Source organism: Pavona decussata, unplaced genomic scaffold (assembly GCF_977016875.1).
Source record: "Pavona decussata unplaced genomic scaffold, jaPavDecu1.1 SCAFFOLD_254, whole genome shotgun sequence".
In the NCBI taxonomy this organism is placed as follows: domain Eukaryota; kingdom Metazoa; phylum Cnidaria; class Anthozoa; order Scleractinia; family Agariciidae; genus Pavona; species Pavona decussata.
This window is the reverse complement of record NW_028145657.1, coordinates 5,182,925-5,198,267: the sequence shown is the minus strand read 5'-3', so window position 1 is coordinate 5,198,267 and position 15,343 is coordinate 5,182,925. Positions and strand designations below refer to the sequence as shown.

Here is a 15,343-nt window from a genome sequence, read left to right as displayed (position 1 = left end):
TAGCCTGCCGTCAATGCATTTCGTTTAAAAAATAACAAAAGTGAAACTTCTATTAATAGTTCTTGAGTTTGAGAAGGATCTAAGTTAAAAACTTTTCATTTTTGCTGAATCCATCAAGATCTAACTATGATTCCATTCATGAACTCTGCTTTTTATTTAATTCTGTGTTTAAAAATGAATGCCATGGCAATGGTGAATTACGTTATTGTCGGGTAACTGCACACTTAGAGGGCGCCAGAACAGTGAACACCACAATGAAGAGTGGGATAAAATGAAGAGCATTACAACAATGTACCTGTTGGTGTCTGGTAGCCATCTGATGTGTGTCCAGACAGGTTGTTAGCAGTGGGTGTCCGACGACCCTCTGAACCAGGACCACTCTGGCTTCCAGGACTGTAGGGTCTTCGGTAATCCTCAACAGAAGACTGCGATCCAGGTCCACGGCGCCCAGGTGACCGGTATTCATCGCCTGGCACATACTGCTTTGTTAAAGCTCTTGGTGTATTTCCATTGACGGCTCTGTTATCTAGTGTGTATCGTTCAACCGTTGTTTGAGTGCTGCCAGGATCATATGTATCTTGAATCACTTTGCCATCGACTGTTCTTAATGTGCGAACTTCTGTTCTCGTCACAACTTTCTTGACTGTTTGCCCAGGGGTAAGCTCTGCATAAAAAAAACAATCAATTGAAATGTTTTTAAGCACCAATGAAAGTCTCAAGTTTCAAGTTCAAGTTTATTCAAAAACTCAAAAATTTAGCAAAAAAGAGAGACTGGCCTGCAGGTGGTGAGAGCTAATCTAGGTATTTTTACTAACAGTTATTACAATCATGAAAGACAGGACAAATAGAATTTAGGGGAGGTAGAGAAATCACTAGTAACACACACACAAAAAAAGTCGAAAAATTAATGAAAAACAAAACTTAACGTGTTGCAACTAATTGACGAGACCTATTTTCCGTACTGTGATAGGCATTTCAATATAGTCATTTTCATTTACCAAAATAAAGATACTCTGCTTTTTTATGCTATGCTTGGGACAAAGATTCTCATCAATAATTAACACTGTAAACTTCTACTGATGTCACGTCTTAGAATTTGATGATAAGTCAAAATGGCAACATCTCTCAGTTAAAGCAGGAGAGTGCTGTTCTGCAGATATCAAGTTGAATTTGAGTACAGAATGCCAAATGGATTAAGCTCCCTCTGATTCCAGTGAACTACAGGGAAAATATGGGGGAGAGGTTGATGTTAAATGTTGTCTAAAATTTGAATTTTGACTGCTTGTTTTTTACAATCTAGTAGATTAGGTAAGATGCAATAGTGTGCCCAGAGCTGTCAGTTTACAAGGGCTGTAGCCCTTAACACCTGTTACAGCCGAATACCCTTGAAAAATTTCTTGGGCCAATCTTGACAGTTGTAGGGTCATTTAACTCACAAAGAAGCAAGATTGTTATGGATGTGAAGCTTTAAGAAACATGTGGCTTAAAACGTAAGACTATCTTACCCACCACTGTTTCCTTTTACTATGTACTACGTATTTATCCATGTTATCCTTTTTGAATTTCGTACCTAACATATTGTATTTATACGTCAAGTTTTTATTATATATGTATCTAGTAGTCAGAGTAGATTTTAACTATTGTAATTAAATCTCTATTGGTTGGTAATTTTTATATACAGGGCCTCTCTGAAAACCACCATGCAGTGAGAGAGCACCCTGTAAAACACTGTTATAAATATTAAATAAATAAATAAATAAATAAATAAATAAATAAATAAATAAATAAACAGCCCTATACCCACCTGCTTCCATAAGATCCTTTTCCCAGTCCTGACTCATTAGTGCATTTGAGCGTGGTACTGTTATGGCACTCTTACCGTCAATTAAACTCCTGTTGCAAAGAGGGTCTTGCTCATCCCTGAAACCAATCCCAACAAACAATGAGGTTTATTACTTATAAGTACCTCCTATTACAAAGAGACATGCATTTTAGCGCACTTTATGACTATGCAGTAAAACCAGATCTTAGCCAGGGCTATTGGAATCCAAAAAGAAAATTGGGCATAACCATACATGTTTTCAAAGATAATTATTTATAAGCAACTTAAAAATTATTCCAAAAAATGTTAAAATACGAATTTGGCATTTGGCATTTTCCCTCAAATTTAAGCTTAATAATTTTATGTCTGAAAAATGCAAGGTTACCTCTTGTGTCATTTCTGGATTCCAATAACCTTTACCAAGATCTGCTTTCCCCACACAGTTATAAACCACGCAAAAATATTTATATTTACATGTAATGTTGTATGTTACTCTTCTGATAATGTCTCATATAAATCTGTCAAATTATACTGCTTATCAGTGTGCTGTCTACCAGTTGCATATCATTTCGTTGTGACTCAAGTGTAAGACTCAATGAAGCAGCTATTTTGGAATACATTGAGCTTACCTTATGGAATCTTTATTGACAAAATATTCACTTCATTCTTAGTTTTGTTTGCTGAATTCCTATAATATTTATTTCATAATTTTTCTAAGCTGTTTGACATTCCAAAGGTAACCTTGGCCTCCTTTTAGAATAATTAACTCACGCCATGAAGAAAATTGTCCAAGGAAAGGGCAAATAGAGCATTTCCTGCTGAGCTGAGCACAACAAAATCTTATCATGGTCATCGGAAAATGGTGAAAACAGACGTTGAACAATACGAAGAAAAGCAAACAATATAGTGACTTATCATTATTTTAAAACCTCACGTCTTTGTCCTTCCTCCTGAGAGTTTATTCACAATAATTGTGTGAACATACAGAATGGTGTTTTTAGTCTGAAACCGATTCAGGGATATTCAAAGGACAGCAGCAGATGAGAAGCCAGAGAAAACACAATACAGTGAAGTACACCCTGCAGCTTATACAGTACATCACATTGACATAAGTAGCATATGACTACCTGAGACAATTTTCGCACCTGTTTCAACTTTGAGCTGCGCTAGACTGTCTGCCATTTGTGTTTTTGATGTCAGTATTAATAATTCTTAACCTTTTCACCCCGAGACGGTTAAATATTATATCAATTCATATACTCCATTTTAACTTTTAACTCTTCATATAAAATTCTTATTAAGTGCTAGTTGCTTTGAATTTATAGTATAATTACAGAGTTTATAAAACCTGATATTTCATTTTTTATACATCATTCTAGGAGTAAGAGTTAATATCATGAAATCCTACTGATTTCTTGTACTACCAAAAGTTGCCTTTCATAATTTATATCTACAGTCTAGAGAGGAATGAATTTTTATACTGTCAATGTTTACAGCAGCAAAAAAGAATATGTTCCTAAAAAAAAAACCCTACCAGTTCAATAGCTTTCAAACTTAAAGTATTTGTTTTTATTGAGAACAAATACCATTAAATCATTAAGTACCTTGAGTCAGACAAGCCTCGCTCTTGAAGTACTTTCCTGAAAACAAAAATACAAAGGGTCAGAATAGTCCTAAAAAAGAACAAAATTATAATATATGCCTCACAAGATAAACCATGACAACACTGGCCCGTGTGAACATGTAAAATATGAATTTAACTTCTGACAATGGACAAAATGGCACAAATATGTATTTGACACAAAATCATTGCCTTATGAATAAGATAACTGTGTCAACTCTCCTTATGGCAGTGTGGCAAATGAAACATGTCTTCAGTATAGGATGCAAATATCCACATGTTTTTTAAACTTTACATACATTAAATTTATAGGTATTTTCACTAACCATCAAAGATCTGTGCAGTGAGAGTAAATGTAACAACAGAGAAAATAAAACAAAACTAGCAATTAAAGTTTCTGAAAGGAAACATAACATATTATTGATGTGCAGTTCATATTGCAGTTAATTTCTTCAACATTCATGATTACACAAAAATACATGTAGTTTCAATTGATCATATGTCAACTAGATGACATTGTATAACCCACAAGTATACAATGTCAGATGCTTGAGTTACATGTCAAATCTGATATCGCAAAACATTTATCATCATAATTTATTATTAATAATAACTTTAATCAAAAGCTGTTGGGAGATTTTGATCCTGCAGATTGAAATTACTGCAAATGAATTTTTCCTTTTGTTTTTATCCCCAAAAATACAATCATGGCAAAATTGATGTTAAACCATAGCCACTCATCAAATATAAATGTTTCCATGGACAATTCATGTTTTCACAAGAATGTACAGTAATAACATACAAAATGTGCAGAATTTTAACTGTTAGTTTATACCTTCCCAGAACAATAATTGAAGGCCTTGGTTCAAGGGGAGAATTTTGATTTTTGGAATAGAAATCATTGACAATAAATTGCTCTAAATCAACTCTATCCAGTCTGTATGCCAAAAAGCCTTGAGCTGCTGAAGCAAAAGAAATTTTCAAGGCCAAAATGCACATAGTATACCCCTCTTGAACCAAGAGCTTGAATAATAAATAAATATTCTGGCCACTTAAGGCAACTTTAATCAAATAATCAATTCCATCATAAATTTTGAAAGGGAATTTTACATGAACAACCTGGAGATTATTCTAACTTACCACCTAACAAAGAAAAAAAAAAGAATATGGTATATAGCTCAATATTTTTTTATAACAACTCTGACAATATTAGTTATACTAAAACAGTCAACGACAAAATGTGATATTTTATCCTTTTTACAAATCAACAGTTGAATGTCCATTATCTGCTCAATATGTCAATTTTCTGACATACGAGCAGATAATGGATTCTGATTGGGACATTTTTGTTGAAGACAATAAGAATAATAGAAGACAAAAATATCCCCTCTAGGAGAGAACAGAATTTAATCCAGGTTCAATTAATTTATTTATTGGAATTTGTGACTATGAGGAAGGAAAAAAAAGGAAGGTGACTAAAATTTTGACACGGTCTGCCCTGAGGGCATCGGACGTAATCATTCATGGATCATTCTTGAACACACAGGTTGCCACCATGTGTCCTTGATATCATATTCTAATCCTCTGCATGCATTGTCTTAACACACATACATATTATGTGTTACTCTGGATGAAAACCTTCTCACTAGGAAAAGCTTTTCATTGTTAACTTTTTTGTTTCAGTTTAAAGCACAAAATACAACAACGAAATCGCTGTCTGTAGCATTCAAAAATGAATTCTAACAGACGAATAGTACAAAATACGAACAAATTATAAAAGGAAAATAAAATTTCTGTTAATCCAAACCCAAAGTTGAAGTTACATTTGAGTGTAATGCTACATGGGGTTCATTTTATTCATTTGAAATTTACCAGAAATTTCTTTTTATTAATATAATTTGTGAAACGCATGTGAGTATGTTTGGGTTTTTCAACTGAATTATTGCATAAACATTTAACCACAGCTTAAGACTTCAACAAATTTAGTGGATGTTTAGATAGCATGAGAAAAGATAAAATCATTTGTGCACCATGCAAAATTATACCATACGATTTATTGAAATAAATGTATACTGAAGATAACATTTACAACAAAATTCAATATATTTTTACACAGTTTAATAAAACATGAAAGCAAGCTTCAATGACAGCATCAGTAGCTTCAAAGGTTTGCCAAAGAAATGTCCTATATGCTCCATAACTCAGAAGGTAGGGGCTTGAGCTGTTAAATCCTTGTTGAATGACAACTAAACTGTTCATACCACTTTCTCCCATGATAGTTAAGATAGGAAGATTTCACAGGTCAAAAACTCAAAAGAACAGATAAAGTTACCCTTTATAATGAGCCAAACAATGAGCCTGAGCCAATTACATTAAATTATTATGTGCTTCTCGGAAATATCCCACAGCCACCCCAAGGAATGTCATTTTAAATTCTGAAGGGGGAGGGGGACGGGGGGATGATTGGTCTCAAAAGCCAAAAATTTCGCAGAAAGTAAGGAGATGGATAGTTCCCCAAAGAACACATTTTCATTAATTCTATGCCTTTTGAAATGATTGGGAACATTTGGGTTGTCTATCTGTTCATGTTTACTTAATACATGCATACATTTCTGAATACTGGGATTTTAGTCTTGGCATGTTAACACGGGATCACAACACTGGGATTTGATCAATACTGTGCCCCATTTTTCATTGCTATTACATGTAGCTATTTATAATGCTGTTTTGAGAAAGGTACAAATTATATAAGTACTAAGTCCCTGTAAGTAAGTGATACAAATTTTCTCCAAACCTCTTGGGAATATTCTTCAAGGTTGTCCATAAATCATTTTGAAACATATTTACATAACTTGGAGGGAACTACATGCATGTTCATTATGCCAATATTTAAGAAAAAAATTATACTCAGTTGCAAAGAAAAGATTATAAAAAACAACACTTGTTAACTTCATCATAATATGATGATGTACAAGAATTTTGCCAGTGCACATTACTGTTTACAGACTCTTGTTTGTGTTAGTATCCAAATCCAATGTATCCCACCAAAATGGTGAGTTCCATGGAATACAGTAACAAATGTCTGTTATCCATAGAGAAATAAACAAAGATATTGACATTTTAAAATTGCAAAGGTTTGCCCTGACAAACCATTGCCTTTCAAAGTTAGTTGGTCTTCACTTGATAATTAGTGGCAGTGCAACGGTTAAGATGTGCTTTTCAGTGCACTTAAGGTAATTCCAACTCACAGGCAGGAATCGACAAGCGCTGATCCACTCAGCTGGCTCTCGTTGTCTGAGAAATCTTGTTCATCACCAATACTTCCTGGTCCGTTATTCCCGCGCCATACAAAGGAATCATCAGTAGAGCTGTTGACAAAAAATACATGTCACCATTACGAAGCTAAGGCCAAAAGTTTGCATATAATTTACCTAAAGATAAGGAAAGGTTAATGTTTAGACACGCAAGATGTGGTTTATTTGTTGGGAAAAGATCAAAATAAGAATTTACAAATTAATGCAGTAGTTATCCATGATATGGGAAATTGGTGTTTTCAATGCTTCTTGTTAACTTTGATTTGGTCAAAATCTCTGAAAAAATACATGTTGTACAATTGCAAATTTGTTTCAAATGAAGCAACAGATTTACTGCTGTAGAGAGGAAGGTTAATTAATGCTTGGTGATAATTGATGTCATAAATTCATGGCCACTGATGACCTTGATAAGCTCATCAAGAATACACAGTTTGTCAGAACCCTGATATGGTGCACAAATCCTTTTAAAAATATGTTATTTGAATCATATACATTTTGAACATTAATGTTTGGTGTCTAGCCTGGGAAGATGAAGTCCTTTTTCCTCCCATATTCATGCATGTCCTAGTTTTTTTCATGAATTAGGTAAAAATGCAAAACTAAGGCAATACTTTGCTACCATTTAAACCCTAAGAGGCCTTGCTTTTCTTGAAATCATGAAAAGACTACACTGTCAACCATAGGTCCATCAAATTCCAAAAATGACTCAGAACACAAAAATTATGAAAAAAAATTAAGAAACTCTTATATTTTGAATGAACTGAGGATAGAACGTGAAAACAGATCGGGTAGTTTTCATCAGTTACATGGGATTGTGCACCTTTACTACAGGTTCCATAAGGACTGGAAAACAACTGTCCAGATGCATGCATACAGCAGAGCAAAAGAGCCATCAGTAATAGCAAGGTGTTCAGAGCTGTTAGCAAGTTTTGAGCCATAATCGGTCATGAGCTTCATACTCAAAATTGTTGCTTTTTGGGTAAGATGCAGCTTCAACTGTCAATTTCACCCAGAACATCTGGTTACCGGTATTTACATTTAGGTGAGTAGTCACGCCATGGGTATTCAGCCGTAACAGGTGTAATACGTTATGACCCCCTCCCCCCCCCACCCTTAACGACAGGTGTCCATACGAAGGGGGAGAGGAAACGGGTATGGACAGTCAAGCCATGGACAGAAACCAGACTCTAAATAAACCCCTTGTCATGTTTTCATGCCATAATGGTATGGTACAGACACCAAAACAAGAATTTCTCATAACTTGGTGATCAGTAACAAGAATCCCACAGAGGGAACATTTTAAAATCATTCTGCTTGCATCTGTTTCCTGTAACCTCTGTCAGGTCAACTGATCACAGCAGGCAATTTGATCCCTGTTGACTATTGTAGTGTTGTGTGTATGTCAGCTAGCAAAACCCGCAAAAAAAATCACTTGCAATTGTTCTTTCATCATATAAACCCCTGTACTGAAAAAAGGAGGTTCGTTTATTCCATTTATAAAGTTCAATTTACCACTGATAGCATTTATTAAATTCAACTTAAAACAGTTAACGCTGTAGACACAATGATCGCTGGAAAAGAACTTGTGATCGTATGGAAAGTCATGATCAGTTTGGCCATTGACCTGTCAACAATTTGACACCTAATCAAATTACATGTATTTAACATTTTGGGAACATTCCAGAAGTAGCAACCGCAAACAAATGCTATTCACAAGAGCCTGATCAATTCAAGTTACGTAAATTTTTCAAGAACTGGACTCAAGGTACATGCAAATAGCCATCCTAGAACAATGCACGCATGTAAACAGACGTTTTAATGAAGAATGCACTGCAAAAAAACCAGCAACTACAGATGTATTTAAATACGTCTTTCGAGGTTTTACCCCCGGATAAAATATAAATACAAATTCATTGATGAGATTTCCATAAATTGTAATGCACAAATTATTTCAAAAAGAACGCCACTGAATGTGGCACGTGAGAAAAGTGCCGTTCAGGAAATTAAGATATGAAAACATTCGGAATCGAAACGTTTGTCAGTGTACTCAAAATACGCTCAACACTCTTTCTAATCCAACTCGATACATTTTAAGCTACATCAGATAAGGACTGTAATTTTATAGATACGCCAAGCTTTACAAAATGGAACCATTAAGGATTATTTTCATAACAAATAATTCTTTAAAAAAGCCCGGAGCAATGGTTTACATTTACCACGGCAATCAAATAAAGCTTACTTCTTCTTTTGATTCCATAAGATTTTACATTTAAATACATATATTAGGCACTTGTAGCACAAGTCGTAATTCACTGGAAGCATGAAATCGAAGAAACACTTAACATTAAAACAAACGGTGTGAAAATTACACATCGGTCGTAAACTCGAATTTTGAAGCCCAAGACCTTAAAGAGAATTTCAAGCTGAAATTCATTCTACATAAAATACAAATTATACAATCCTACCTTCCCATCGAACTGACACTCGCCGTTTCTGAGCCATATTTACACTACAATTCAAAATAAAATGACGTTAAATAATTTAGTGATTGATGCGTTTGTCAGAGATAGTTAAGCTAACCTTCCCTCATGAACTGCGTAGCTTATGGATCAACCGCTGCTACATGGATCAGTGGTAATCAAAACACACATAAAATGCTTTCTTTCGGCTTACCTTTTCCAGCTGTTGGGCAACATTTCTTCTCTCTTGTTCCAGTTCTCGAGAAAGCATTTCAAAATGAGCTTCCTGTTAAATAAGACCAAAAAAACTTAGCATGTTTACAAGCTTTATCTTTAATATTTGTAATCGCTTACATGAACGCTCTGGTAGTAGAAAGGAAATAGAACTCGCAAGCCACTTTCAAGGAGTAAAGCAGCTAACAGCAACCAGTCTTGACCTCAAAATTTAATGCAATGGATACGACACATGCAGAAATAACTACTATGGTAAATGGTGATTCTAATAACATCAACATTATGTAGAAATGATAAACTAATTTCTCACCTGTTGTCTGACAGAACGAAGAAGGTTTGCGGCGGAATCGTCGTTATACAAGTCCCGTCCGCGGTACGCCATTGTGAAACGAGTTTACTCTAAAATCAGACGCGGGTACGAGCAAAATAAAGCCCGCTTTTCGAGGACGGTGTTTTAAGGCAGGTGATTTTCAAAAGTGCAATTGAAATATCGGATTAAAGTACCGAAAAACTCGAAAGGTTAGGTCCGCCGTTCGAGATATTCGACGCGATGCAAACACTCGTCTGTCCGACCCTCCCACGGGTTTACGGGTTCTCGAACTTGTCAGTCAAGCTGAAGTTGCCATGACACTGTTTCCCGCGTCGTCCACATACCGGAAGAAGACGGCTTTTGCAACAAAAGAAAAGAATTTCTCACTTCTCGTCTTCCGAAATAATCAGCTAGATTTAGTTTAAAAATGTTGCTTGAACGCACGAGACTGTGTTCAGTTTCCCCACAAATTTTTATAATGAGAATGCTTGAATGATACGTCAACTTTTGGACGGTTTGGCCGTTTGAACGCCGGCTTCACGCTTCCGCCCATGCAGTGAAAACCCCACTGTCCATTTTTGAGGGATAAATGTTTCTGATCAAAAATACGGCAGTCAAGGATGGAATTCCTAAGCAGGAATAACGCAAGCAACGGTGTTAAAATGGTCTTGTTGTACCTTTGGAGATAAAATTGAATACTCAACATAGTCTCGCTAATTGAAGCAATTTACTCGACCGTACAATAACAAAATTTACTCTTGCGTGAATTGGGCAAAACGTAGAAAACAAGATTTAACCATTTATGAAAAGAAATAATCATTTGTAATTTGTGTTTACCAAAAAAAATTAATGCTGACCAATCAAAAAAAACGAGAGACTTGACAAAATTATAAAGCAATGCGTAAGGCAACAAAAGAAATTAAAATAGTTTTGTTTTATCTCGAAGCCCTAATTGACGAAAAAATTCTTAAGGACAAATGTTTTGTTTGGGTGCGGCCAGTAACGCAATTAAACGCTTTGGCGCTTTCTTCCCTGACACGTTGATATTAATGTTTTTTATCTGTTTTGTTCGCTCAAACAACTACAGATTCCGTTATTAAAATCGTCAATTTTGCCAACCAACCACTGACTTGTAACAACTAAAAAACTCCCCCGCAGAAGGGCTCTTTGACTCGCAAAAAATTCCTCGATTGGATTTCACTCAGATTGTTGTAATTGCTGTTTTACTAGGCTGTGAGTAATATAAACGGAAAGCAGCTTTAGAATGATATCTCAGCATATTTTAGATCAGAATAGACTATGATTTACAGATTTAGTACAATCGATGTGGGCCGATACTGGCTTGCGGTATTGTTAGGCATTCAAAACATCAAGGACGAAGAATATTTACATATGTAATGTTCTTGTCTTAAATATCAATATCACAAGTAGTACACTATATGTATTTCGACTGAAGGATTAACCGAGAAACCCCCCTGAACGTGAAAACCAGCTAAATCCAACAAAAGTAAACAAAAAAACAAGGCGTTTATTATACCTTGGTCATTCGACGGGAAAACCGAAAATTTGTAACCTTTACGGCAAAATTATATATTTTGCGAGCGACATAATGAAAATCAATCGATGAAGGCAAAATTGAACGGCTTCTATTGACGAAAGCTGTCGGTCTATTAAAGGAAGAATTGACATTGTGTGTGTTGGCGTGCTCTTAGCTCAATAATAGTTTCCACTTGTCGGCCGTGATGGAAAAGCACAACATCTTCACTAGTACAGTTCTAAAAGAAATATTTCGTATAATAAATCGTTCAAACACAAACTCAATGGCAAGGTTCCAGTTGTTTAACTTTGGGATACTTGAAATATTTGCATTTGAAGTCCATCGATTAAAAGAAATGGAACACAACTTGTTTACAATAAAACAGGAATTGTAGATTTCAAAACAACTGCAGGCTTTCAAACCTTCCGAATGTTACGATTTCTGTTCACAATTATCAACATATTCTATCAACGTAGCTTAGCGAGGCGTTATTAAAGAATTTATCGACATTGAAGGTGTGCAAAGGACATGAAATTGCCATGACAGCTTACCTTGGAAATCTTTAAGCTGGCTTGAATATGAAATCCCGAGATTGTGATCACATTCGCTCCGAGTTTCGTCGCTTGTCACACCATCACGCAATGGCCCCAACAAATGTGTCACTTTCGCGCGAAAAATTCCCGCGAGAATACCAAATCCCAGAGACGTCGAGAAAATTATCAGATTGATGCAACATTAAAACGAACCGAGGATTAAGGGTTTCCGCTAACCACACAAAGCGGCCAGACGTGGTATATTATCAAAACGAGGGCAAATGACAACAACTCGAAATATGCAAATACAGGAAAATTAGATGCAGAGGCGTCATAATAAAGTTTTAACTAACAGTTGGCACGCTGGCCAATGAGTGGTCGTGTTTCAGAGAACGTTGGTATATTGTCTTGCTTTCTTATATTTGACAAGCCATATCGGCGATAGTACAGCCTATCGAAAGAGCGTCACGTAAAGGAATGTATTTCAGCTGACTGATACTGAGACCAATGAAATAATACAGTTAAGATACAATCATGATGATGAAGGCATAGCGAGGATCCTTCCGTTACGAACGTTTTGGCGTAGACAATGTTCGTGGATCGCTTAGCACTCAGGCATTTTATGTTTGTGTGCTCAACACTTGTACATAAAATATTATATTTTTTATAGACCATGCATGTTCTGGCAAAATGAAAATGGCTTTTAGGTTTGTTGCTCTTTCGTGAGACATTGTTGATATGTTTTCAACGAGCCGGAAGGAATTGGTGACGTCACATCGGTTTTTCAGTTCTTTGGGGCGGGGCTTAAAAAATCTGATAAAATATTGCCAAATTCAACAATTGCTACAACGTTAGTATAGGACAGAAGTCCCACAGGGCCGGTTTCTGCACAGGGAGAAAACACTTGACTTTTCGCTTAGAGAGGAAAACCCAGGAAGCGATAGCTCGCCAAAATGGCCTTAATCCAGTACAGGAGCCCATTAAGCAACAATGCAACCTTTTATTCGTTTTTGTCCTTGTTCTGGGGGAAAATACTCACTAAAATGTTCGATGAACTCTCAACATTGAAAGAGAATGGAATCATTCTGATGCAGTGAAATTTTTGTTTCAGCTATTAGAAAAGTATCAAAGTCGACCAGGCACCCACTCACGTGTCAAATTGTCTTGAAGACTTGTCATAAGCCAAAATATACAATGCGTTTTTAACCGTTTAGTATTTAAATACGAAAGAGCTTTGTAATGTAATATAGATACTTAGAGGAACGCTGTACTATATGTAATTGTTTTACCTACTTGTAACAGAAGATATGTATTAGTTCAGTATCTTTTGAAGAATAAAAGACCCATTATTATTATTATTGTTATTTATAATGAATGTGACGTCGAATAGGTGAGTTGCTCTGTGTGTGGTATCTTAGCTAGATTGATATTGTAAAACTAAATTGATTAGTTCCGTCTAGGTTTGCAAGTTTAGAGCAGGTCAGAAAAGTATTTTACTCAAGCCAGTCGCTGAAGAAGCTCACAGTTCTAGAATAATTACCCGCTCTATTTTTCCATTTATGTTTGCACTGATATTTTCAAATTGTATTGTTTCATTCAAGGGCCGAAAACTGTGCAAAAATGTTTATTATTTACGCCACCGCGCGATCGGCTGAAAATGGCGAGTTTGCCGGATCCTATTAAAATCTTCCCGCACTTGCGAAAATCTAAATATTTCGTACTCAATAATTGTATACTCCCTTTAAGCCATTACACTGAATCTTGGACAATTTAAATGGAAAATTAAGACCACCCCTCCCCTCCATTTCAAAGATGGAAAAATGGCGCGTTTTGCTTTGCGCGCGAATTCATCACTGATTTTGGGGGGTGGGGGGTTTAATTTCTTATTTTATTCCGTCCAAGATTGTAGTTCCCTAAGATAATTTAGGATTTCCGGTTTCCATGATTACATGCTAATCCAAAAATGCACTGCAGAAAATAAAATCAGTCTTAACCTGGCCTGCTGTGAAGAATTTCTGTCCGAGCAGAACAGTTTCATGTTTTTTTTTTTTTTTGTTTTCGTAGTTTTAACTTGAAGGTAAAGCCATATAATAAATCCTTTATTGACCAAGCTTGTGTGGTCAAGATAGCTGGATATCAGCCTCGTTCTTTTTTTGCGTTTTTATGGACTTCGAATTCGTCTCGGTCCATAAAGAGTCAAAAAAAGAACTTGGCCAATATCCAGCCATCTTGACCTCACGCTTGGTCAATAATGCATATATATCCTTGCCAAGACAGTTCACAAGTTTCAAGGTCATTGTGTAACAGTTCTAGTAAAAAGAGACCAGACATTTAATAGCCTAAATGCCGGAAAATTCCGAAAGTAACGGCCGCCGTTTCCTTGGGATTTAGCAAGCCAAAGGGGCCGCTACGTTCGGATAGCCGCTTTCGGATGGTTAAAAAACGTTTATTTGTAACTTATTAAAGAGTCCTTCCGTTTGTTATACCTGCCATTCACAAACTTCCTTTGCAAACTGTCGCCGAATTATCGTGTGATTATTTTGTTCGCATCAATTGTTCATTGTTAACGAATTCCAACAAAAAACAGAAATTAGGCTGGCTGCTGGGAATGTATACTAATACAGGAATATTTTTGCGCAGTTTAAAACTTTACGGAGAAGGCAGAACTTAGCAAATGCTTTTGGTATCTAAAAAGAAAATTGGGGGTAACCATGCATTTTTTAGAGATAATTAAGCTTCAATTTAGGAAAAAATCCCATACATTGCTTTATATTTTGGCGCTTATTTTGGATATTATTGCTCTATTATCTCTGACAAATGCGTGGTTACCCCCAATTTTCTTTTGGGGTTCCAATAGGCCTTGCTAAGGTCTGCTTTTCCCGCATAGTCATAAACCGCACAAAAATACTTCGGTAAATATCTTGTTTGCATTTCTAGCAATACAAAAACCCTCCATTCATGACACAAATCAATGATTTGGGGTGTTTTATGAATTTTTGGGTGATTTTTAGGTATATTTGGAAGGAAATAATTTTTCTTGAAGGATTGGTAAAATTAAAAGAAATAAGAAATGTTAAGATTTAGTGAAGTTTTAAAATTAGAATTTGTAGTTAATAATTAATAGACGGATACCAAGTTAGTCCACTGACTAGCAACCTGGGGTGCTCTTGCATGGGTATCAACTGTCTGTTACTGTTCCAAAAATCATTTCCTTTCTTCCATCCCTTCTTAAAACCTCTTCAAATTTCACTCAAATTCAGGTAGAGCCCCACCTTAAGTAAACAAAGAATGACAGTGAGCTTTATTGGGATATTAGAAAATGTAGGAAATGTTTGTAGAGCCTAGGATAATGTTTGTAGAACCTATCAGAGCACGATAAGTAGTTTTTGTTACCCTGTTTTTGTTGTTTAAAGTTGAGTGAGTTTGTATACGCACTGGGGAAGATTTTGCGAAGCGTCAACGTTGCAAGGGCACAAAGTAGAAGCAAATGACATTGTGCGCCGGAAGCAATGA

General features: G+C 35.8%; 1 protein-coding gene across 3 annotated transcripts in view; it reads right to left on the bottom strand.

Moving 5' to 3' along the window:
* Positions 1-12,093, bottom strand: part of LOC146456751 (uncharacterized) — a 37,485-nt gene extending 25,392 nt beyond the window's left edge. Inside the window, exons 1-7 of one of the 3 annotated variants that reach the window (XM_085092587.1) lie at positions 11,849-12,093; positions 9,431-9,502; positions 9,223-9,266; positions 6,692-6,811; positions 3,427-3,462; positions 1,805-1,920; positions 296-664 (exon numbers count right to left, since the gene is read on the bottom strand). In XM_085092587.1, coding sequence (XP_084948713.1) covers positions 296-664; positions 1,805-1,920; positions 3,427-3,462; positions 6,692-6,811; positions 9,223-9,266; positions 9,431-9,487 — 742 coding nt within the window. In that variant the 5' untranslated portion in view covers positions 9,488-9,502; positions 11,849-12,093. Of the gene's footprint in view, positions 1-295; positions 665-1,804; positions 1,921-3,426; positions 3,463-6,691; positions 6,812-9,222; positions 9,267-9,430; positions 9,503-9,760; positions 10,906-11,848 lie in introns of those variants that run through there. The other 2 variants (XM_085092586.1, XM_085092588.1) reach the window with 2 other exon arrangements.
* Positions 12,094-15,343: the final 3,250 nt, after the last annotated feature.